Source organism: Diadema antillarum, unplaced genomic scaffold, assembly GCF_040938485.1.
Source record: "Diadema antillarum isolate AM-2024a unplaced genomic scaffold, OU_Dant_1.0 scf00000220, whole genome shotgun sequence".
Taxonomy (NCBI): Eukaryota; Metazoa; Echinodermata; class Echinoidea; order Diadematoida; family Diadematidae; genus Diadema; species Diadema antillarum.
Window position 1 is genome coordinate 314,329 of NW_027271109.1, and position 25,655 is coordinate 339,983.

Here is a 25,655-nt window from a genome sequence, read left to right on the forward strand (position 1 = left end):
TTCCAACTGGATTTCGAGAACATTTTGCTGTCTCCTGTGTCATGAAGTCAGTTTTCAGAATATTATTCATCAAAGTATAATATCAAATATTTTCATAAACAATTAATGTCGATGAATCGATCATAGTCGGAAAAGCTTACATATTTAAATTATTATCATAAAGGAGGGGTTCGTTATAATGGATTTTTTTTCAAATTTCATAGGAAAACACAATCATCTCTGTGAGAAAATTTTAGAGCTGTGTGTCCTCTTTGGTCTGTGCAGCTGGGGGTGTAGACGGAGTGGCAACTCTCCGTGTAATTCGGACAAACACAATGCATATTCAATGCATTTTTATACCATATAAGATGTCCAACATTCATAGGCTACGTTAATGAAGTCATGCCCGACACCACTCTGTGAGACGAAAAACGCGCTTCGAATTTCATTGAATTACAAGCTATATTTTACCGGAAAATCTTAAATGAAATGCTCTATTTGGAATTCATAAACATGTATTTCTAGTTTCTTCGAAATGCCATTAAAACTAGATTTTTTTAGACATTTATATTTATCCATGATGCAAACTTTTTGCTTACATGTAATTTTTGATTGTTTATCATATCTGTATGTTGTGATTTTTCAAAGAAAGTGTTCCGCCGAAGTATGTTCTAGCGTGTTTTTAAAACTCTTTAGCGTCAAAATCGACAGTTTTACACTGCATTTTGATTCTCTACTCCAATTCAAGACCTGCTTACCGCATGATGCACTCTCTCTTGTCAAAGCACATGGCTACACGAAGTGTTGAACGCGTAACGTTCTATGGTGTCGAGCATGACTTCAAAGGAGAGTTGTTTCTTCTTCTCGGGCCACCTTCCCTGGTCGGTGTAAGCCACACGGCTCTACCTTGAAAGGAAACTATTCTCCTTTTGTTCTCAGGGAAGATGTAGAGATGAACAAAGATTACACCTGTCGGCATGTGCATCGAAGCGTATGCACGGTGGTATACCTTCGTCGACATAGTTATTCTGCTGTTGTGAACTCATTAAACGGAGAATTGGTTAATGAGTTAATACTCACCTCATGCAGAGATGAGTGATAAAGCTCAGGGGCGGATCCAGGAATTCCGCAAAGAGGGACGCCTTTACAAAATTAGAATGTGTCGGGGGACGAACGCGCCAACTCCATTTTTCTTTTTATTTCTTTTTTTTAAAACCAAAATAAGGGGGAGGGGGCACCCGGTGTGCCTCCGCCTGGATCCGCCACTGAAGCTGCACACATTTCCTTACGGGGATTATCGAATACACTTATCCAAGCTGGGCTGCCATTGGTCTCAAGAGTCTCTCACTGAGCTGCGAACGTTTGCGAACATTGTGAATTTAAACTTTCGTCTGCAGGATTCGAAAACAGTTGCAATCAAATTCTAAGATATATGGCTTGCATTGTCGTGCATGTCGCCAAGAAATTTTGTAGACCTACTCGTATATGACCAAACGTCTTTGCAGCAAGACGAAAAGAAAACACTGTTTAAGACGATGAAAATCGTTTGCGTATATACAATTTCGAATTGCAACTGTTTACGAACCTTGACTAAACCTTAAATTAGTTATACGTTTGTAAACAGTCACCGCCAAGTGAGATACAGTGTACATTGTATACTAGTAGGCCTATATAGGCCTACTCCGTACGATGAAACATCTTTTTGCCATCCCTTGCTTCAAAAAGATGAGCTGTAGGCCTACATAATACAAGCCTACGGGAATGCGCGAACAGAAATCGGCCAAACTGACCTATTGTTGAAAAATGAATGAAAATCAAATCACTCGACTTTTGTTTTACAGTGTTTTTTTTTTACAGTAATGATAATGATACTAATGATTAAAAAAAATAATAATAGTGGCCTCTTACAATACACTGAAGTCCATCAAGAATGATGCTCATGGCGCTGTTACATAACCAGCATGAACAGTATACCGTATAATACAACCATAAAATAATCAAATACGATAACTTATCAGAACAAATTAAATACAACCAAAAACAAAATGCTTATACATAACGAAATTGATCTAAAATATTGAGAAAACTGTATGAAAAAAAAACAACAACGTAGTATATACGTCTTTTGGTGAGACCGGGCATTTTCCTTAAGATAAGTGCTCCTCGCCTATGTGTGATATGGAACTCCCTCCCATCTTTTCTACGTGAAATTGACTAACTGGATCACCTCAAAGCCTCTGATTTTTTTTTTTTTTTTTTTTTTTAACCAGGCATTCAATTGCTAAGGAGTCTGCGCGTTTGAATGTTTCTATAAAAGATATATGGCGCCATACAAATGCTGTTGATCACCATCATCGTCATCATCATCATCATCATTGATTTCTTTCTTTATTGCGTTTAATCTTTTTCCTGTCCACTTCAAAGTAAAATCGTTATTACGAGTGTTCTGTGTTCATATTCGTATTTTTTTTCCATTTTGCTGCAGTAATTTCAAGAAAGTTGTACTCATTTCTATATGCCCTATTTGTAGGTCGATAATGCTAATCGTAGTTTTGAAGGTTCGACAACTACCACCCCCCCCCCTTTTTTTTTTTTTTTTTTTTTTTTTTTTTTTTTTGTAAAGGCCCTTATACTGGTACAGACGAGGACGAAGCGCGCTGGCTAACGCAAGAATAACACCGAGGTTCGATGTGAAGTACTCACAATTAATACACTTTGTACATTCATTTATAGGCAAGCAGAGAGAGAGAGAAAAAAAAAGATACAGGTGTACTGGACATTTCTTACGAACACGGGGGGGGGGGGGGGGGCGTTCAAACAGAAGAACACGCGCGCATAATTATCATTCTTTGACAAAACAGCCTGGGAAACAGCGGATGAATGAACAGTCTTCCCAGCTAGTCTCGAGTCAAAGGCCTCGGGCATTGCAATACGAAATTATTCTATTCTCCTTTCTTTTACGTTTGTAACATAAACCAGCGAATACCGGTAGCCAATAATTCATCACACATAATCATATCAATCTACCCCTGCAAAAAGACTAGCATGTAACTACATTCCACATGACCAACGAAAATACATGTGGCCGTATGCTTATTATAGGCAAATGTAGCTTAGCGACGCTGCTGTTGTGCTAAATACACAAGGCATGGCGCGCAAGCAAACCAAATCGGATTCTCTGTGGAAACATGCTGAATGTTTCGGGTGGTAGGCAGCGGCTCTGCGGCAGATAGGTGAATTCTGCCAACTACTTTACACGGCATGATCGTGGCAATGCAACTCTCTTGTAATCTAATGCTCAGAAAAACAACAACAAAACAAAAACAAAATGTATATTACTTCTGAAAACTGAAAGAAATTCGAACTTGCAACCTTGCAGTATTAATCACAACACTATTCAAGTAGACCATCGCTATTTACGATTTCGGCAGAGGACTTGATTTCCTTCCTTATCGAACGCATACGAAAAATGAAGTAGCGTCCGTCGCAATATTGGCAACGAAGCCAACACGTGGCGCGGTGAAAAGTGGAAGCACGTGTTTGCGAACATTTCACGCACAGCAACAGCGCGATAACGGCTAGGCCCTATATTTCCCCAGACAGATTTCAGTACGTAGGATAAAACGTCTCTGAAACAAACCAAAAAATAAATAAATAAAATGCTTTCTGTGAAAAAAATTAAAAGCTGAGTTTCTTTCCCCACGTGTAGTGTCACGATATATAGAGGAATGGTATAGGCCTACAGCCATGTTTCACCTTATTACGATATGCTAATAATTTCAAGAGTTTGAAAACATGCAGATAAAGGAGAAGATGAGTAACCATCAAAGTTTAAATCTCCTTAGCATGAGTCACTAGCTTGGGCAATTGAACTAAACAAAAGAATTCAAACTTAAGAATGGCAAGAAAAAGCGGATGTATGCTACAGACATCGTAGTTGCTTGCTGTCTTTATTATAATAGGGCCTATTAGGCCTACAGGCCTGGCTCGTGTTTGGCTCATCATCACCACAGAAATCGGCACGAATTAAGGACAAAGGAATTTTTTCTCCTCTATGTGCGTATAAGCACCGGCAAGATTAGGGTCCAGGTCAGGACCGTTCGATGGGATGAAAGGTTTGACCGCTAAAAGAAAGATGACCTTTATACGGAGAGACAACACGTACGACAATGGGCCGCTTTCCAGAGTCTGTCCGACGCAACAACACTCAATTCGAACCAGGGTGGCCATTGTCAGAAAAGTGCCACAAATAATGAGTGAATGAAGTCGTTGTTAGAAAGTTCAAAAATAGTTGATGGTGGTATACTTATACCTATAGCTAGGAGGAAGGGCATCAGGAACAGATATCCAACCATTTGAAGTTCATGCAAGACGCAATGTATATGGCATAATGCCTGATGGCTGCGATAGCTTGTAAATCGTAAAGTAAAATCGTAAAGGTAAAAACGGACATCGGTGGCATGCGAACCCTTTTTTTTTTTCGGTCACTTTTGAATCAAAAACATATGTAAGAGTGGTGGAAAGAGACATAAAAACGTTGTTTTTGCTGTTTTCAATCTAGTAAAACGATTCAATAGTTTCAGTCACACGTTTTTGCAGAAAACTCAAACATCACATCTTTTTGTCAGTTATGTTCATATTTTGAATAGGCCGAACGGAGGGGGAAAAATGTAGGGCATCTTATGTCTTTTGATATCCATTTTAGACGATTATGGTCAAAGTCTAGTAATTGATGGCATTTTCTAATCTCATTCTAAACACGCATGCAGTGACAATTTCGTTATCCGACTTTCGTCACAAAAATCACTGATTTTTATCTTTCGGTGGCCCGAAAGAAAATTCTTGTGGAACGAAAAAAAATAACGAAAAACATAAGAAAAACGAAATCGGTCCCACTTAACACAGACAAATGCATATTAAGTATTACTGAAGTGATACAGGTACCCATGTCTAAAATAAATGAATAGAACATTCAATCATCTTACCGATATTCTGAGTTCTAAGATTTAGCAAGTGAAGAGTTTGTTAGCAAAAACCGATAAGTCCATATTTGCGAAATGGAGATATTTGAGATTAAAGGTCAAGAAAAATAAAGAGAATAAAAAGAAATTTTTTGCTTCTTTTGACCATAACTTCAAAATTATACCTTTATATGTATTGACCAATATATCATTTAAAAGGTATTATTTTGTACTTTATGACAGAGGCCGTACTTCAAAATCTTCAAAAATGGACTTATCGGTTTTTGCAAACAAACTCTTCAAGTATAGGCTTATTGATCATTATAAAAATTGTGCCTATATTTAGGTGGTCAAAACTTACGTTTGAAATGAGAAAGTGGGAGCATTTGCAGACGTTTTTAAACATCAGACATTTGATTTAGCATTGTAAAGAGCCGAAAGTTACTGTTATTCATTTCTGATTGTAAAAGCAACCATCCAACATTTGTATTTTAACACCTAACGGAGCCGAATGTTACCGTTCCTCATTTTCAAATGTATTAACCGACATTCATTTTAGCATCTTACGGAGCGAAATGCTATCCTTATTCATTTCCGAACGTGAAAGAAAACATCCGCTATTTATTTCAGCATTTAACTGAGCCGATTGATACCATTAATAATTTCCAAATGTAAAAACAACAATCTGTTTTTCATGTTAGCATCGTACGGAGCAAAATATCACCGTTATTCATTTCCAAATTTAAAAGCAAATATCCGACATTTATTTTATTATCTCAAGGAGCCGAATGTTATTGCTGTCCACTTCCGAAAGTGAAATGAATAATCTGACAATTATTTTAGCATCGTGTGCAGAACCGAATGTTACGTAAGGGCAGACATCAGACATTAACTTGGCCATAAAACGCAGCTGAATGTTACTGAATGTTACATTTCGAACTGTATATTATAAGAGCAAATATCTGACATTTTAGCATCATGAATATGGAGCAGAATGTTACTGCTATTGTTACGACCAAAATCACTCCGAAAATGATCGCACAAAAGAAACAATCAACTGATGTTCAGGCGGTTTATTAACAGTGATATTGTGGGTACAGACTGGTAATCGGCGTCACATCAATACAACAATGATCAATAAAAACAATTATAAATCGGTAGTGGAATCACTTACACGTATTAAATAATCCTTTGAAAGTGTCCAAATACGATGTTCGATGCACAGACGAATGATCCTTGACGCACCCATGAATGATTCCTCCGACGTAACTCCAGAGGCGCAGGTTACGATAGTCCACGGTATAGATCCGGGGTAAAATCCACGATATATGTCCACGGCGAAACGTGCAGAGTCCAAACGTTGTGACAACCACGTCCAGTTGATGCGTTGAATGATGATTCACTTAATAATGTTCAGCTAAAAATCGAGCCCATCACAGCTTTGCCGTAGCAATGTCCATTGACACAAACATGGTGTCTATATGTACCTCCAATGAGGGCACATTAATTCTCTGCAGGCAAAATGTCTCCCAGGCCAAGTATCTCCACAAACATAACAGGTCAGCAGGTAACACAGGACTGACTATAACAAGTCGCTTCAGAGCCAGAAGTGACGTAACTCTCAGAGCAGAGGTGTTGGGTACTCTGCCTACTGCAGAATTTCTCTGGCTTATATACTATCCATTCAACCCCTTCTAGCACATTCTATAATTTAACTCTCTCCAACCTACTAGCCAGTCCAAGTTCCAGGAAACCTTGATGACTCACTGCCTAACTATGTACAAAACATCATTACCAAGAATAACTACCAATCACATTGGGCTACAGGGACAGTGCCTCACTCAGCCAAATATGTAAGCACTTCCCAGAAAATTCTGGAAAGGGTGAAATCATTCTAGATTGAGTGAGCTATAATGTATTTCCTGTTACATGCATGTACTGTATAGCTACATTGTATACCACCTAGAAAATTCTCCTCTGATCTGATCAGCCTGTATGTACTATATCTATACCACATGATAGAATGTTCTCCATGAATCTGGTCAACCTGTGTACATACACATTAAAACAGCCATGGATACAGTACATCATACATTACATCTATGTACATAACTACTTGTGTGTACATTTGTGACACCATCCCCCATGGGAAAAAGAAAGCCTTGCCGTAGCAAGGGTTTCTTTTACCTTCACAATTTCTCATTATTATTTACAATGAATGTGAGGTAAAATCCAAGTCAAGCAACAATAATCACATACTATCACATGCTTTTTGGATAGCTGTATTAATTCCATGTTCTCTTTTCATGGATACCATGTACAATGATATTGCTTGGATTCTCGGAGCTTATACAATCATATCAAACTGTTTTGCACACATTAATGAATATGCTAAACACATACACTGGAAATGATATGCGGTGAAAACTTTTCACCTTTGATACTCTCTTCATGTTACACTCTTGACAGAGCGTCGGCAAATTACATTGTTTTTGCCTGCCACATGTTTGATTTTGAGTGCATATGGCTGCGTCATCATGCTCCATCTGAACAACCTGTTGTTCTTCATTTTGAACCGGTCTAAAAAGACCAAGGGGTTGTGGTCAGTATAGACCGTGATCTCCCCTTCGCTATTTGTCAAGTACACTTCGTATTGCTGGAGGGCAAGGAAGAGACTGAGAGCCTCCTTCTCCATTGTGGAGTACTTCTTCTGGTATGTGTTCAATTTTTTGGAGAAGTAGCTAACTGGTCGTTCAGTGCCTTCTTCATCTTCTTGGAGCAAAACCGCTCCCACTCCTACATCGCTAGCATCTATTGCCACCTTGAATGGCTTTGCGAAGTCAGGAGCTGCCAAAACAGGCTCATTAGCAAGGACTGCCTTTAGTTTCTCGAATGCTCTTTGACACTCATCAGTCCAGGTGTACTTTGCCTTGCCCTTCAGCAGGTTTGTTAGGGGGGTGACTACAGTGCTGAAATTCGGTACAAATTTCCTGTAGAAACCAGCCATGCCCAGAAATCTGAGCAACTCCTTCTTGGATTGGGGGATGGGAAAGCCTAGTATAGCCTCTACCTTGGCTTCTCTTGGCAATACTTGTCCCTGACCGACTATACATGCCCGAGATACACCACTTTGGCCTTCGCAAATTCACTCTTTGCCAGATTAATCACCAATCCGGCCTCCTTGAGTCGATCGAAAAGTTGCCGCAAGTGTGTAATGTGCTTCTCCCACGTGTCACTGTACACTAGGATGTCATCAATGTATACTACACAGTTGTCAAGTCCGGCAATGATTTGGTTTGTCAGCCGTTGGAAGGTGGCTGGAGCATTTTTCATGCCGAATGGCATTACTTTGCATTGGAACAAGCCATCTGGTGTAGCAAAGGCAGAAATCTCTCTGGCTTTGTCAGTCAAGGGCACCTGCCAGTATCCCTTAAGAAGGTCTATTTTACTGACATATGCAGAATTTCCGACCCTGTCAATGCAGTCTTCTAGTCTGGGAATGGGGAAAGAGTCTGTTTTCGTCACGGCATTCACCTTTCTGTAATCTATACAGAATCTTTGAGACCCATCTGGTTTGGGCACCATGACGATTGGGGAGCTCCAACTGCTTTTACTCGGTTCTATTATGTCATTGTCTAGCATGTATTGAACCTCTTCCCTTACTTTTTGCAATTTGCTCGGGTTTAGTCTGTAAGGGTTTTGCTTGATAGGGTCAGCATCTCCTACATCAACATCATGTACAGCCAGAGGGGTGCAACCTGGTTTGTCTTTACACAGTTCTTTGTACTCATGTAACAGACTAGTCACATCTTTCCTCTGATTTTCAGGTAGGTAGTTCAGTGCCTCATCTACTTTCCCTAACATCTCTGAGTTAGACAACCTGGCACTAGAGGGCTCACTTCCATGCTCATCCTGATCTTCTCCCTCTTCATCTACTTCTTCTACTACCACCTGAGCTACGCCTACCGGCTGACTAGCCTTTCTCTCATAGTACTCTTTCAGCATGTTTATGTGACACACCCTCTGATCTTTTCGTCTGTCTGGCGTACTGATCACATAGTTCACATCATTGAGTTTCTTTTTGACATAGTATGGGCCACTGAACTTGGCTTTGAGTGGTTCACCTTGTATGGGCAGCAGTACAAGAACTTTGTCACCTGGGTTGAAAGTTCGGGCTTTGGCATTTTTGTCTGCCTTTCTCTTCATAGAGTCTTGTGACACTTTCAGGTGTTCCCTAGCTACCTCACAAGCCTTTGAAAGCCTTTCACGAAACTTTGACACATAGTCAAGTAGGTGGACCTCATCATCCTCAGTCATGAATTTCTCTTTGATGAGCTTCAGTGGGCCCCTAACTTCATGACCGTACACCAACTCAAATGGGCTGAAACCCGTCGACTCATTTGGGGAGTCCCTCGTTGCGAACAGCAGGAAAGGGATGCCCTTATCCCAATCCTCGGGATACTCCTCACAAAATGCCCTAATCATTGTCTTTAGGGTCTGGTGGTAGCGCTCCAACGCACCTTGGGATTGGGGATGATAAGCTGACGACTTCAGCTGCTTCACACCCAAACGATACATCACCTCTTGAAATATGCCTGACATGAAATTTGACCCTTGGTCAGACTGCACTTCCTTGGGCAACCCATACCTAGTGAAAAACTGCACTAGAGCATCTACCACAGTCTTAGCAGTGATATTTCGCAATGGGATAGCCTCTGGAAACCGTGTAGACATATCCATGATTGTCAAGAGGTACTTGTGACCCGACCTAGTCCTAGGCAAAGGTCCAACACAGTCAACTAGAACCCGACTGAATGGTTCTTCAAACGCAGGTATCGGAATCAATGGCGCCGGCTTCACCGAATGCTGTGGTTTACCAGCCACCTGACATGTGTGACAAGTCTTGCAAAACTCAGCCACATCCACATTCAACCCTGGCCAATAAAAATGCCTCATGATCTGATCCTTTGTCTTTCTGACGCCTAAATGGCCGCCAACAGGTAACTCGTGAGCAATCCTCAAGATCTCACCGCGGTAACTAGGAGGGACAACAACTTGACGGACCACCGTCCAATCCTCATCAGCTGGCCTATGGGGAGGTCTCCACTTCCTCATCAAAATGCCATCTTTGACATAATAGCACTCAGGGACCTTTTCAGCCTCAGCCTCAGAACACGCCGTCTGAGACAAGCCTTTCAACTCAGAGTCTGCCTGCTGTGCTTCAACCAAGGAAGACTTGCTAAACAGCCCATCGCTGTTAGCCTCGGAGCCTAATACAGCAACCCCATCATTCAAATCCTTGAAAAAGGTTTCTGCCAACCAAACACCGGAATTCTCCTCCACATCAACAGAATCCGCATCATCTTGAACAGCTCTACGAGCCTGAGACCTAGTCACAACACAATCTGGGAAAATCCCAGGAAACTCCTCCTGCAACTGCTCAGTTTCAGCAACCACCACTGGTTTCTCCGAAACAACTGGAGACGCAACCACCTTGTCCCCAGCCAAGTCATTCCCCAACAGGAAGTCAATGCCTGCCATAGGCAACTCAGGAACAACTCCAACAGTCACAGGACCAGAAACTAGGTCACACTTCAAATCCACTCTATACAGTGGCACTGACATATAACTGCCATCAACAGTCTGAATCAAGACTTTTGCATTCACTGCACTATCTGGTGGAAAAGTCATAGCACCATCCACCATCAACGACTGAGAGGCCCCCGTATCCCGCAGGATGACCACTGGCTTACCTGCCTCACCAGAAGTACATGGGGTCACCTCACCATCAAACAAAAAGCTACGATAGCTCTCATCCACCTGCTTCATCCTATCTTTGAATTTGGGAGATTGACTTTCAGTGGCCTGTGTTTCACTGAATGGGACACTGTTTTCGAGTAGGATACTTTTTGACATGACAAATCCCACCTCCTTCGTTGCACCATTTTGCAACTTCCAACACTGTGACTTTACGTGCCCTTTCTTGTGACAATGAAAACATTTGATGACATTTGCGCTTGTACTGGACCCTTTTTCAGATTGAGGCTTTGGTGCCGATGACATTCCTGAACCAGGATTCCGTTGGTTGCTCGACTGATTTTTGTCTCTCTTATTTCCAGAGAAATTCCTGAAAGGTGGTCTGTTCTCATTTCTATGGATGAGCTCATACTCATCAGCCATAAAGGCTGCTTTATGCAAACTTGTCACTTTGTGATCTTCCAGATGCAACCTCACACTGAAAGCAACACTCTTTTTGAATTCTTCCAAGAGAACAACCTCACGTAGGTTTTCAAAATCCTGATCCACCTTCAGGGATCTGTACCACCTATCAAACGTCATTTCTTTTTCACGAGCAAACTCAACATGTGTCTGGCCTGGTCTGCGGTACGAATTTCTGAACTTGTGTCTGTACGCCTCTGGCACCAACTCATAAGCATTCAACACTGCTTTCTTGACTGTAGCATAGTCACGTGATTGCCCTTCAGAGAGAGATGAGTACACATCGGCTGCTTTGCCGACAAACACACTTTGAAGGAGCAAGGGCCAAAATTCCTGTGGCCAGTTCAAACTGTTAGCCACCTTCTCAAATGACACAAAATATGCATCAACTCTGTTTTCTTCAAACTTTGGCACCAATCGAATGTTCTTGGCCAAATCAAATTCAAAGGGAGCCCTTTCCTGAGTTCTTACAGTCTGTGCATGAGCCAATTCCATCTCACGCAATTTCAATTGTTGCTCAAGTTTCTTCATTTCAATTTCTCTTTCAATTTCTAATCTCATCCTCTCTTTCTCCATTTCCAATTCCCTTGCTCTTTCTCTCTCCTTCATTTCCAATTTAGCAAGCTCAAGCCTCGTTTGATCTGAAATTTGAGCTCGATCTTGAGTGTCAATTTCTTCTTTGAGCTCCATGTGACCAGCTACTAAGTCAAGAATCTCTGCCTTTCTTACACCTTGTGGAACATCAACATTTAAATGCTGTGCAACAGCGGTCAAATCACATTTGCGTAACCTTTGCAAATCTTTGAGGGACAAATCTGTCCTCTGAACAAATGCCTGAACATCCATTGTACTGATTGACATTGTCACACTGTTGTACATACAATATACAATTGAACAATCAACTCAACCGGTATTTTGTCTGTACTAATACTCTGGATTCCGGAACGTTCCAAATTCTAAGTTTTGGCTTTAAATTCACTTCTCGGACACAAGCCCCCAATTTTGTTACGACCAAAATCACTCCGAAAATGATCGCACAAAAGAAACAATCAACTGATGTTCAGGCGGTTTATTAACAGTGATATTGTGGGTACAGACTGGTAATCGGCGTCACATCAATACAACAATGATCAATAAAAACAATTATAAATCGGTAGTGGAATCACTTACACGTATTAAATAATCCTTTGAAAGTGTCCAAATACGATGTTCGATGCACAGACGAATGATCCTTGACGCACCCATGAATGATTCCTCCGACGTAACTCCAGAGGCGCAGGTTACGATAGTCCACGGTATAGATCCGGGGTAAAATCCACGATATATGTCCACGGCGAAACGTGCAGAGTCCAAACGTTGTGACAACCACGTCCAGTTGATGCGTTGAATGATGATTCACTTAATAATGTTCAGCTAAAAATCGAGCCCATCACAGCTTTGCCGTAGCAATGTCCATTGACACAAACATGGTGTCTATATGTACCTCCAATGAGGGCACATTAATTCTCTGCAGGCAAAATGTCTCCCAGGCCAAGTATCTCCACAAACATAACAGGTCAGCAGGTAACACAGGACTGACTATAACAAGTCGCTTCAGAGCCAGAAGTGACGTAACTCTCAGAGCAGAGGTGTTGGGTACTCTGCCTACTGCAGAATTTCTCTGGCTTATATACTATCCATTCAACCCCTTCTAGCACATTCTATAATTTAACTCTCTCCAACCTACTAGCCAGTCCAAGTTCCAGGAAACCTTGATGACTCACTGCCTAACTATGTACAAAACATCATTACCAAGAATAACTACCAATCACATTGGGCTACAGGGACAGTGCCTCACTCAGCCAAATATGTAAGCACTTCCCAGAAATTCTGGAAAGGGTGAAATCATTCTAGATTGAGTGAGCTATAATGTATTTCCTGTTACATGCATGTACTGTATAGCTACATTGTATACCACCTAGAAAATTCTCCTCTGATCTGATCAGCCTGTATGTACTATATCTATACCACATGATAGAATGTTCTCCATGAATCTGGTCAACCTGTGTACATACACATTAAAACAGCCATGGATACAGTACATCATACATTACATCTATGTACATAACTACTTGTGTGTACATTTGTGACACTATTCACTTCCAAACGTAAAATCAATCATCTGACGTTTACATTAAAATTGTTCATCCCCCCTCTACCTCTCTCCTTCAAACAAAAACAAATAAAACACAAGTACAACAATAAAAAAAAAAAGAGAGAGAGAAGGGAAAAAAATCATTTACAGGTACTAAATTCCCTGTCAGAAAATTACCCTGCTTTTGCTCCTCCATACCTACACCATAACCAAAACCCGAGTGCAAAACTTTTGAGAATAAAGCTTATCATTTTATTGATTGAATAAAAAAAACAAACAAACAATTAACAAATGTGAAATAATAATTGATTAATTGAATCAATACATATGTTTTTCATTTTGGAGTCTCTACATGAACATCCCCCATCACGCCCATCCTCCTCTCCCATGTAATATCATTCTTTCTTAAGCCACCATCATGGATTTTACTTAAATGTGCATCATTTTAGATTTGTGATGCTTTGTGTTTTGACTTGCAAGTCATCTTCTGTTATTGGTACAGTTTATAACATAACCTATGCTTGGGTTCTTATTTCTTTATAGATTTGTATTCAAGTATTCTGATGGGAGTACTCATGTGGTGGATGGATTTGAAGTAAGGGAGTACACTCCAACATGAGACATTTGTATTTACATGAGTAACTCCTGGCAGTGTAATCATACCTGGGGTTTGTTTCATGAAATCATCACATAAAAGTCTTTTCATAAATCTCAGAATGGCCAAGGTTGCTTATATGTAGCTATGTGAGACTTTCAAAGAAGAGTAAAATCCATTTCACGAAGTCTCTCATATATAAGACTTTCATGAAACAGATCCATGGAGCACTGACTCACGCAGCATGTTTGAGAAAAACGAAAGCAACATCTCAAATGTCTTTGCCAATCTAGCCTCCAGAAGGGATTCAAAGGAGATGAATTGCTAGCAGACTGCTCAGAAGACGACACATCGGAGGCAAACCTAAGCTTCCCTTTCATGTTAATGGAACACCACGCGGGGTATAGATTTCTCCCTTAAATTTCTTTCCTCATAGTTCCTGTGGATGGTCGTAGGAACAAATTTCCAAGTCAGACAAACCACTGATCCTTACATAATATGTCTGTAAAGTGTATCACTGTAACCATCTTTTCACAAAATATACCCTCGATAGGATAACAGTTTTACCAGCCTATGCATGGGGGGGGGGGGGGGGGGGGAGGCTGCAGATTTTTACCACCGTGAAATTTTACATGAAAGTTTCAGTGAGAAGGGAAAGACTGAAATACTGAACATGTATGAATATCTATGATTTACGTTTTCTCACCATAAACATGGGATATCTATCACTCCCACAAGTTTTCCTGACTGATTCTTTTGAGCAGGAAAGCAGGTAAGAATGTCATGACCAATGTAAGCCTGCAGCGCTACTGCACACGGCTCAAATTTGGCATGCGCTCAATCAATCCAGCAGTCTGGGATTTCAGCACAATTAAAGAGTGTGATGGGTTTGTGGTGTGATTTTCATCAAACATATGCTGCTGGGTACAGGTAAGATTGCAGATCTGGTTACTAGAACATTTTACAGAGTGTCCAATTAAAAAAAAAAAAAAAGGACACTTTATCTGCATGAATAAGATCTATTGGGGACTGGTGAAACAATCTGAACTTGATTCCTTTCTAAAGTGGATTGAAAATGACAGAATGGAACAAAAATTGTCTGGACCATCCACACACACATTTTGCACTTAAGGGTACATAGTCCACAATTTACATCTCGTTCAATCATCAGAAAGAATTTGATAATATGGAGGAAATATTCTCACTGTACATTTACCTTTGTATAGGAGAAAGAGAAGTTTGTTGTAACACTATGTGTGTGTGATCCTTGAAAGGACTTTCAATTAATACACATTTACCCTATTTTTACACATAAATCTAGAATCATGGTCCCTAGAGGATGAGAAATCTATTCAAGATTTATCGGGGGTATTTCTATATCAGTCGGCATTACCAATGCAATATGTGGCAAAATCAAATCCATTAAAGACTGATTAGTTTCTGGTACAGGCTTCATCTTGTAATGACTAGTATCTCAGGACCACTAAACTAGCTCCTCCATCAAAGGGAGGCCAGTTCAATGATGAAAATGTGATGGAATTCCACGGTGACTTGATGGGTTTTTCAGCGCTAATGAAAGATGTGAATAAATAACACATTGATGTAGGTGATCAATAGACAACCTGTCGTGGTTAATACAGGCCAGAATTTTTACTGGAGCTGTTGATATCTCTATGTCCACGATTGATGGCAGAGATACAAGAGGTATAATTATGTTTGATGAAGGAAAACCTCCTATGTGATGTCCAAAGTAGATATGACTTATATTCAAAACTTAGTGGGGACATTAATTTGCAGTTTGAGATGAGTCTGCTACTAATATCAACAACTAATCTAAAAGTAGCACGAACGTTCCGATCCCACTTATCAACCTGTATCCTGAGCTTTTCCCATATCCTGTTGTAACCCTGGGGTTGAGCAACTGGTGGGATGATTTCAAAGGGAAGCTATGGAGCATACAAAAACATATCATAATGGAGAGATTTGATGCAAGCAATATTAAACAGATATTGCCTTTTCAGAGGTTTGATATAATGCTTGACAACCCCATGGGAGTTGTGTTTTCTCTGCAGCATGTAGTGCTCAGGAGAAACATGCTCTCAAGGGGGAATTATAAGGTACTGTCAAGTGTTGTAATGCAATGATAAGACAAGGCAATATGTGTTTAACATGTTATGGTCTACATAAATAGAAATCATTTCATTCAAGCTCCGTCTAGAGCCAGTCAAATTCTGGAATTATATTGCCTGATGTGACATCATCACTTATAATACTATATACCAAATCTGATCTTCACTGCATTAGTCACATGATTGCATTTTGACCGATCACCAACCGGCACATCCTGTAATAATGACTTCTTATAAATAACCACAAAACTATGATGTTCTCAAAATCTCTATATCTCATTCTCGGTGGTCAAAATCTACTTTGGCTAAGGTGCCTATATCATTGCCTCCTTGTCACCATATACTTTACTTATGAAAAAGAACATACAATAATCTGTAAAAAAATAATAAATATATAGATAAATAAAATGAATATCTCCAGCATAATTTCTAAGATTCTGATATGACCTCATGAAAAGGTTGGTTTCACAAGGTGCTATAAATCTCATGGCTGGTAGGACTAAGAGTTTGAGTTGAGTGATGAGCACTGCACTTACACGGGTCAAGGGAGAGACAGATAGATAGATAGGAAATCGGGTAGACACAGAAAGGTTAATAATGGGGCAGCAGAGTTGATAATCCATATTCCATGTCCTGGACTTTGTGAATGACCAGTGCCCCATTTCATAAAAGATGTTTAGGATAGCAACTTTTGCTGGAATGGCAACTGCTCACAGCAGCAGCCAATCAGGAAGCTGTATTCTTGTTGTTACCATGACAATTGCCATTCCAGCAAGAGTTGCTCTCATATCAAGTTTTTATGAAATGGGGCCCAGGAGAACACATACCCCCGCCCCCCAATTAATTCTTGAATAGGTGAAGTACATCACAATTGCATTAGCAAAACTATCAACTTATAAAAGTGATTGCTCACTATGTTTTTTTCATACATGAGATAAGGGATGACTGTAGTGAGGTGAGCATGTTCCATGTCCAATGATTTACCCCGCTTTCCTTCCTCCGTTTGTTCCGAGTGAGCCAATATATTAAAATAAACTGGTTAAGTTGCATGTCATAATATTGAACTTATGGAGCACTATGCCTGCCTGCCGCCAAACTAATTATAGAAAGGCATAGAGTAAGGGTACCAGTATTTGGTCAGCTACCAGTATTCGGTCACTTATCACTTGTCACCAGCCAGTAAGTTCAACTGTCACAACACACGCAAATCACATCAATTCACATACTTGCACACTCATTCACAACAGGAAACTCCCTCAGCCCCCTCCAAAAATCTATCCAAAATCCCAAATTTTACCGTCAAAAGTGCAGAATCGGCGCCACTTTCCAAAAGTGCACTCGGATTGAGCCCAGTTTTAAGAGTACGGGTCGCCGAAAAAGCGCTAAAGATCGAGATATACGCCATTCTCTCGCAGGATTTTTTGCTTATCGCAAGCTTTGAGTGTGATGGTATCCTCAAAAAAGCAAAAGCAAAACAAAATTTCCGTACGTGCCGATACAGTGTCTCAATGTACAAGGGTTGAATGCAAGTGCCGATTCCCCAGTATTCGGTCACCAACAGGCGCTGCAATGTCGCCGATGCAATTCTGCCCCAACAAGGTAGCACGCGGCGCATTTTTCAGCTGCCTTGAACATGCATTGACTTTGAACGCGCATATCGCGTGACCGAATACTGGTCACGGTGACCGTATTCTGGGGAATTTTCAAGGTGATATATTTTGGGATTTTGTGAAATTCTGTGTGATATCTAACAAAATGAAAATTGAGATTAAAGAAATTTGATATATTTTACATACATTGATGTAGATATGATGTATGTATGTATTATTTTAGTTTGAAAAATATTGCAAAAAAGCTTAAGTGACCGAATACTGGGGGTGTTATTATTAGAAATTTTATTATTATTAGAAATCTGAGTAGAAACTAGGGGGAAAGAATATGGGAAAGCATTACTGTAACAGAGTCAACATGTCTGACACATCACATTCACTTTGAAAGATAAGATTAGAAACTAAATAACATGGAACATGTTACCACACATAATTTCTACTATTACTATCGTTATTGTTATTGTTGTTATTATCATCATTATTATCATTATTATTATTATTATAATTTTTATTATCATTATTATTATTATTATTATTATTATTATTATTATTATCATTATCACTATTATTATTATTATTATTATTATCATTATCATTATTACTATTATCATTATTATCATTATCACCATCATTATCATTATCGCTATCATTATACTTCTAGCTCAAATGTAAATGTCAACCCTCACAAAGCAATACTGCATTAAATGGCAGGTCTGCAAAGTCATGAGCATCATGGACAGCAAAACATACCTTGCATGCATGTAAATCTTATAAAAACATGGAGGTAAATACAAAATGGAGGCAAGAAGCAGATTAAAAAAAATGAATGAAGAAATCTCCTGTCCTTCCTCAGAATAAAGAAAAAAAATATGTGCTCGTCATGATGAGAGGAATTGTGGCTACCTCCAAGATAACTACCCATCAGCCTCGGAATGTAAGAAGTTCGCTTTTTTACTCCATATCTATTAAAGTACTTTATGAAAACTGAACAGAGAATTAACATATCAATGCACCATTCAGATGTGAGTTGAATCATCCGAGTCCCACCAGACATGATTAATTGAGGTCTAGAAGTCCTCCTGTGAATTTGACCCATTACCATTCTTGGTAGGGCCCAAGAGATAGCCTCAATCAATTGATAATGTCCATCTGAGGCTTGGGAGGCTCCTGAAGGCTGTTCTGCTCCTTTGCCTTAGTCCTCATCTCCGGCGGACAGTTCTGGACGTAGATGACCCTATTGTAGGCCTTGAGCCTCCGCCATAGCTGGACATACACCTTGCACTGGACGTACATGAAGACCAAGCCACCTGCAGGATTGACATGTTTGAGAAAGAAAGAGAGAAACATTACGTATGTCATTTGAATTCATTCTGAATACAAATCATGTTCACAATAAAAGCAGCTTTGCTTCTAAGGACCTATCCATGTGCTTTCAATCAGACTTTACCCGTTATACCCAATTTCAATGCTTAAATCCAAGTTTGTTTGTTTTTTCTCATTAGCTGATATAATATCAACATATCATTCTGCATTATTATTAAACCAAGTTAAGGGTAGCCTTTTGTGTTTATGGAAGCAAAACCTATGCAAAAAGGCATGTAAAACTAGATTATGTCAGCCAACCAGTTTGTTAGTTCGCAATATTCACGATCCATTCGGTTTAGGAGTCATGCACAATTCTAACTTCACAGTGACACTTTGATACTAAAATTTCAGGTGAAAGAATAGTATTTTCATATGTTTCAGCTCCTTAACTCTTTACGTGCCACGTTCGCATGCCTGACTCAGTAGACGGCGTGCCAAATTTGCATATTTTGCTAAAATGCTCAAACCCACTCAACCCACCCAAACCGATTGATAAATTGCCAAATACCAGAGTAAATTAAAAGTGCTTCTGGCGATTCTAATCCTGTCACATGTAGCTTGCATTTTATGTTGCGATTCACTACTTTAAAGTGGAAATTTTTGCAGTGTTGAAATTTTTGTGCATTTTGCGCAACCTCAAACTAGCGCAAAAATAAGTAGTTGATGTCTTGATTCCGCAGAAATAAAAACACACGAAACACTTTTTACCTGACCGAAGGCGAAAAATTAGTTGCATGAAAATATCCACTTTTACGGTATGAAATGGTATTCCCTGGTGGATTTGCTAGTAAATTCTACATTTCTGCCACTATTTTATGTGCAAATGTCATGGCTCTACAATAATGTAGCTACTGGATATTTGAAAGAAAAACAATCACAGATGTGTCATGCAATTTCTATCTAAGCAAAGCGTGGCAGTTTCTTTGCAACTTCATTCATCACATGTCGATAGTAACAAAAATCTGTAAATGTTACATATATTAGAAAAAACGAAATGTTTTCCCAAAGCATGACTATGCTGCTGTCTCAAAATAATGGGTTTTGCATCATGGCACACAACGAGCTAATAATGTCATTACAATCCTACTTCAGCCAAAATCAAAGAAATTGATGTAATAGGCATGTAATAGGCTCTACTTCAATTTTTTTTTTTTTTTTTTTTTTGGGGGGGGGGGGAATTCTACAGAGAAAAATATAATACATTTTTGGATCACTGCAATACTGAGACTGTGAAAAAACCTGATTCTCGGAAAAAGTGAATAGATTCAAAAAGGCACGTGCCATAATGTGTCTCGCCCATTTGCGAACAAGAAATTGTACGCAAATGGGATATAACAGATAAAAAAAGAGATATAACAGATAAAAAGAGATATTAAAGAGTAAAAATTTATGGCAAAAAAGAAACGTGCCATAAAAGCTTAACATTGAGCCCTTAAAGTTCGTTGACCCCTGCCTGTGACCTTTGACCTTGTAGTGACCATCCACTCCCCAAGAGACATCTACCATCCAAGTTTGGTAACAAACGGACCTATGGATCAAAAGTTATGACCCATAATAGAAACGCGCCATAAAAACTTAACATTGGGCTCTAAAAGTTCGTTGACCCATGCTTGTGACCATTGACCTTGTGTTGACCATCCACTCCCCAAGGGACATCTACCATCCAAATTTAGTCACAAATGGAGTTATGGATCAAAATTTATGACCCATAATAGAAATGTGCCATAAAAACTTAACATTGGGCTCTAAAAGTTTGTTGACCCCTGCCTGTGACCTTTGACCTCGTGGTGATCATCCACTCCCCAAGGGACATCTACCATCCAAGTTTGGTAATAAACGGACCTATGGATCAAAAGTTATGACCAATAATAGAAACGCGCCATAAAAACTTAACACTGGGCTCTAAAAGTTTTTTGACCCATGCTTGTGACCTTTGACCTTGTGGTGACCATCCACTCCCCAAGGGACATCTACCATCCAAGTTTGGTCACAAATGGAGTTATGAATCAAAAGTTATGACCCATAATAGAAATGCGCCATAAATACTTAACATTGGGCTCTAAAAGTTCGTTGACCCCTGCCTGTGACCTTTGACCTCGTGGTGACCATCCACTCCCAAGGGCCCTCTACCATCCAAGTTTGGTCACAATTGGAGTTATGGATCAAAAGTTATGACCCATAATAGAAACGCGCCATAAAAACTTAACATTGGGCTCTAAAAGTTCGTTGACCCATGCTTGTGACCATTGACCTTGTGTTGACCATCCACTCCCCAAGGGACATCTACCATCCAAATTTAGTCACAAATGGAGTTATGGATCAAAAGTTATGACCCATAATAGAAATGCGCCATAAAAACTTAACATTGGGCTCTAAAAGTTTGTTGACCCCTGCCTGTGACCTTTGACCTCGTGGTGATCATCCACTCCCCAAGGGACATCTACCATCCAAGTTTGGTAATAAACGGACCTATGGATCAAAAGTTATGACCCATAATAGAAACGCGCCATAAAAACTTAACATTGGGCTCTAAAAGTTTGTTGACCCATGCTTGTGACCTTTGACCTTGTACTGACCATCCACTCCCCAAGGGACATCTACCATCCAAGTTTGGTCACAAATGGAGTTATGGATCAAAAGTTATGACCCATAATAGAAATGTGCCATAAATACTTAACATTGGGCTCTAAAAGTTTGTTGACCCCTGCCTGTGACCTTTGACCTCATGGTGACCATCCACTCCCAAGGGCCCTCTACCATCCAAGTTTGGTTACAATTGGAGTTATGGATCAAAAGTTATGACCCATAATAGAAACGCGCCATAAAAACTTAATATTGGGCTCTAAAAGTTCGTTGACCCCTGCCTGTGACCTTTGACCTTGTGGTGACCATCCACTCACCAAGGGACATCTACCATCCAAGTTTGGTCACAAATGGAGTTATGGATCAAAAGTTATGACCAATAATAGAAACGCGCCATAAAAACTTAAAGGACAAGTTCACCTTCATAAACATAAGTATTGAGAAAATGCAACAATATCAGTAGAACACATCAGTGAAAGTTTGAGGAAAATCGGACAATCGATGCAAAAGTTATGAATTTTTTAAATTTTTGTGTTGGAACCGCTGGATGAGGAGACCACTTCAGCTTGTGAGTCATATGCGTACAACAGTATAAAGAAAATGTAAAAGAAAATTCAACATATTTTCACTTTTTTCGCATAATAAAAGAGCACTTGACTTGCCTCTTTCTAAAGGCAGGGGGAATAATATTACCCATAACATTTGTCGGTAAGGAGTCAGGGGAATGTGTACTTTTTTCAAAAGATGGAATTTTGTGAAATTCTCTTTATATTTTCCTTATATTGTTGTACGCATGTGACATCTAAGTTATTCATGCGTTGCAGTAGTCTTCTCATCCAGCGGGTACTGCACAAAAACTTCAAAAATTCATAACTTTTGAACCGATGGTCTGATTTTCCTCAAACTTTCAATGATGTGTTCTATTAATGTTGCTACATTCTCTCAATCCTTATGTTTATAAAGGTGAACTTGTCCTTTAACATTGGGCTCTTAAAGTTCATTGACCCCTGCCTGTGACCTTTGACCTTGTGGTGACCATCCACTCCCCAAGGGACATCTACCATCCATGTTTGGTAACAAACGGACCTATGGATCAAAAGTTATGAGTCATAATAGAAACGCGCCATAAAAACTTAACATTGGGCCCTTAAGTTCATTGACCCCTGCCTGTGAGCTTTGACCTTGAGGTGACCTTCATACATGGTAAAATGTGAAACTTTGTATGACCCCTCTTCCCTCGAAGTTTGATTGCAATTGAAGCTCAGAGTAAAGAGTTATTGAAGTTTTTGTAGCGTTACGGACAGACGACGGACGGACGACGGACGGACAGACGCCGCAGGCGATCCCTTAGTCTCCCCGCACCTCTGGTGGGCTCGACAAAAATGAATAGATTTAAAAATGAATAAATCACTTCTAATATGTACACATTGTGCAAGAATATAAAGGGATGTGTTCTTCAACAATTGTTGTTTGCAGGTTAATCATCTCTTTTTGCAGTATATGCTCTCCCTGCATGATAATCATATTTTCATGATTTACAAAGTACTCTTACACCTTGGATCAGAAATTTAACCCTTTTCAATATCAAGACAAACATCAAGAGTTACTTGTATACTTGAGGACTAATGTATGATACATCTTGCCACTTGTGATTCAGATGAAGTATTTTCCACTGGATTACACAAACTGAAGCTCAACAAAGAGGCTGTTAAGAATGTATATTTAGAGAAAGATTATGACACTCAGCAGACATTGTTGATATATCTTTGTACACAATGCTGCATTTCAACTTCATAATCTGTAACTGTATGTAAGTTTGCACTGTTGAACACGATATTTTCACAGCATGAAATTTTTGTGAATGGGAGTCAACTTATTCGCATCATGAAATTTTCGCGAGTTGCCTCAAACATTAAATGCGTAGAGTTTAGACAAGATCTTCAGCGTACATTTTAATTTTGCGAAACTCGGCTCCGCGAAATTAAAATGCATGCAAACATTCCTTGTTTTACAGTATTTGTGTGTACATCTAAAACATGGTAACAATTATTTCTATATGATTTTCTTTTTGTTTAGCTGTCACCTGTTTCCTCACTTCGTTTTTTCATGATATAATTATAAACGATTACTTTGTATTTATTCATGTTTTTTTCATTACTTCTGCTAAGGTAAAGACCTTAGATTTCTTGGACGATTGTCTGCTTGGTAGTCTGTAGTTTATATTCTTTTGTACAATTTTAAATGCTGACATAATATTTGTAACGCTATAGGCAATTTAGCCCCTGGGCTACGATGAATAACATGAATAGGCAAACCTTTCAATACAAAAGAAAATAAATTCAGAGTGATAATCTATTCATAGGATATGGGAGTTTGCATGTGCAAACAGTAACACAATTTTGATACTGCCCTCTGACCCCTATATCCCCAAAATATTAAGTCAATATAAACTGGTCAGTGTGTCCCATTATATTCTAGATCCATGCATACACTCAGTAGCAAAGATCTTGACAGACTGGAGAGATGCAAACTCAAAACCATCATGTCTCCAGAAGCATATAAATGTGATGGCAAATAAAGAGCAAAAAACAACAACAAGAACAATTTCAAGTTTAAGAATTCTCAACACATCTGCCATTTCTAAGCTTGCAATGCCCCACCTGTGAAGCCAACGGCTACGACGACCAGCTTGGTCCAGAATGGCCACTCCATGCCATCCTGGTGGATCTCGGTGGAGGTGCGGTCTATCAGGACATAGAGGGCCCAGATCACACACGTGACGGCGATGATGTGAAACGACACGGAGCAGATGATCTTCCGTTTCTCGGCCACTGACATGTCAAGCTTCTCCCACTGCAAAATGGTGGTGGGGGGGGGGGGGGGAGGGGACAAAGAGAGAGAGAAAGAAAGACATTCTTGAATGGCAGGAAGTATTTTGATACTCGGGAAGTAGCAATAGTACTTCCTTCCACCGAAATGCCACACATTATATGTCAAGACAAATATATACAAACCGCTTCCAATACCTCTCACCTTAAAATCATTTGTCTTTAGGGCTACAAGATGTCACTGCAGATCATTACCCTCCAAGACACCTTTCCAGTGTGTGCATGCACAGACTCACACACACTGTCCAACACAAAATACATACATCCCATCTACCCACTGCAATCCTAAATTGTGACATTCAAACACGCAGAGTTGTTGCCACCATAATGTACAACTGCGGTAGTGGAAACATGGTTGATATCAATGTGATTAATAGCATGTGATGCTAGTTAACACCATATTTTTCCAGTCTATGTGCATCTTTTCAAGACTTCCTGGAAAAAAACAACAACATTGGACCCCAAGAATGACCCTAAAAGAAAAAAGTACAGTACCTGTCGTAATCAGGTCTCCTGCGCAACATTAATTATAGATATCAACAACATTCATCTAGGGGCACATATAAATTCAGCATCACGCAAGTATTATACTTAAATATAAGAGCATCACTTGACATTTTTCCTTTAAAGCACTACCATAACAATATCAGTGTTACACTAATTCATTACTCTCTAACAGTTTACACCCCCAAAGATGACTTTTGCTTGATATTTAGAATATGAACTGCACAAGCACAGACTATACCTTATCATCCAAATCCAACGTCCTGTTCATTTGAAAGCTCATAGAATAACTACGGAACATTTTTGGATCCCCCCTCTGCCCCCAGTTTTTAAGTATCTTGGGTAAATCGACATTTATGACGTCCTATACAATACGGAATCTACAAGAATTTCTGGGTTAATCTGACATGCCTCCTAAACGTCTGAGGCATCTAAAACGTGTCCAGATTGTATACAATCCAAAGTAATGGCTGACGGATGAAACTTCTATGTAACAATGCATCAATCCAGTCATTCCAATGATACATAACTCACACTGAAGATTGTGTGATGTCAATAGTTCTGCATTTAAGCGCTCCCTTTTTCTTCAGAAAAAAAAAACCAACAACAACAACAACCACAAACTCATACTGAAAAAAGCAAAAGATAAAAATGAACTCTGAGAGTTGTAGCCTGTCAATCAAGTCTA

General features: G+C 39.6%; 1 protein-coding gene across 1 annotated transcript in view; it reads right to left on the reverse strand.

Annotated features, from left to right (window-relative positions):
• Positions 1-18,279: 18,279 nt before the first annotated feature.
• Positions 18,280-25,655, reverse strand: part of LOC139724533 (E3 ubiquitin-protein ligase MARCHF8-like) — a 30,017-nt gene continuing 22,641 nt past the window's right edge. The window contains exons 2-3 of the mRNA XM_071635666.1: positions 24,236-24,428; positions 18,280-18,934 (exon numbers count right to left, since the gene is read on the reverse strand). Of these exons, the coding sequence (XP_071491767.1) occupies positions 18,759-18,934; positions 24,236-24,428 (369 nt within the window). The 3' untranslated portion in view covers positions 18,280-18,758. The remainder of the gene's footprint in view (positions 18,935-24,235; positions 24,429-25,655) is intronic.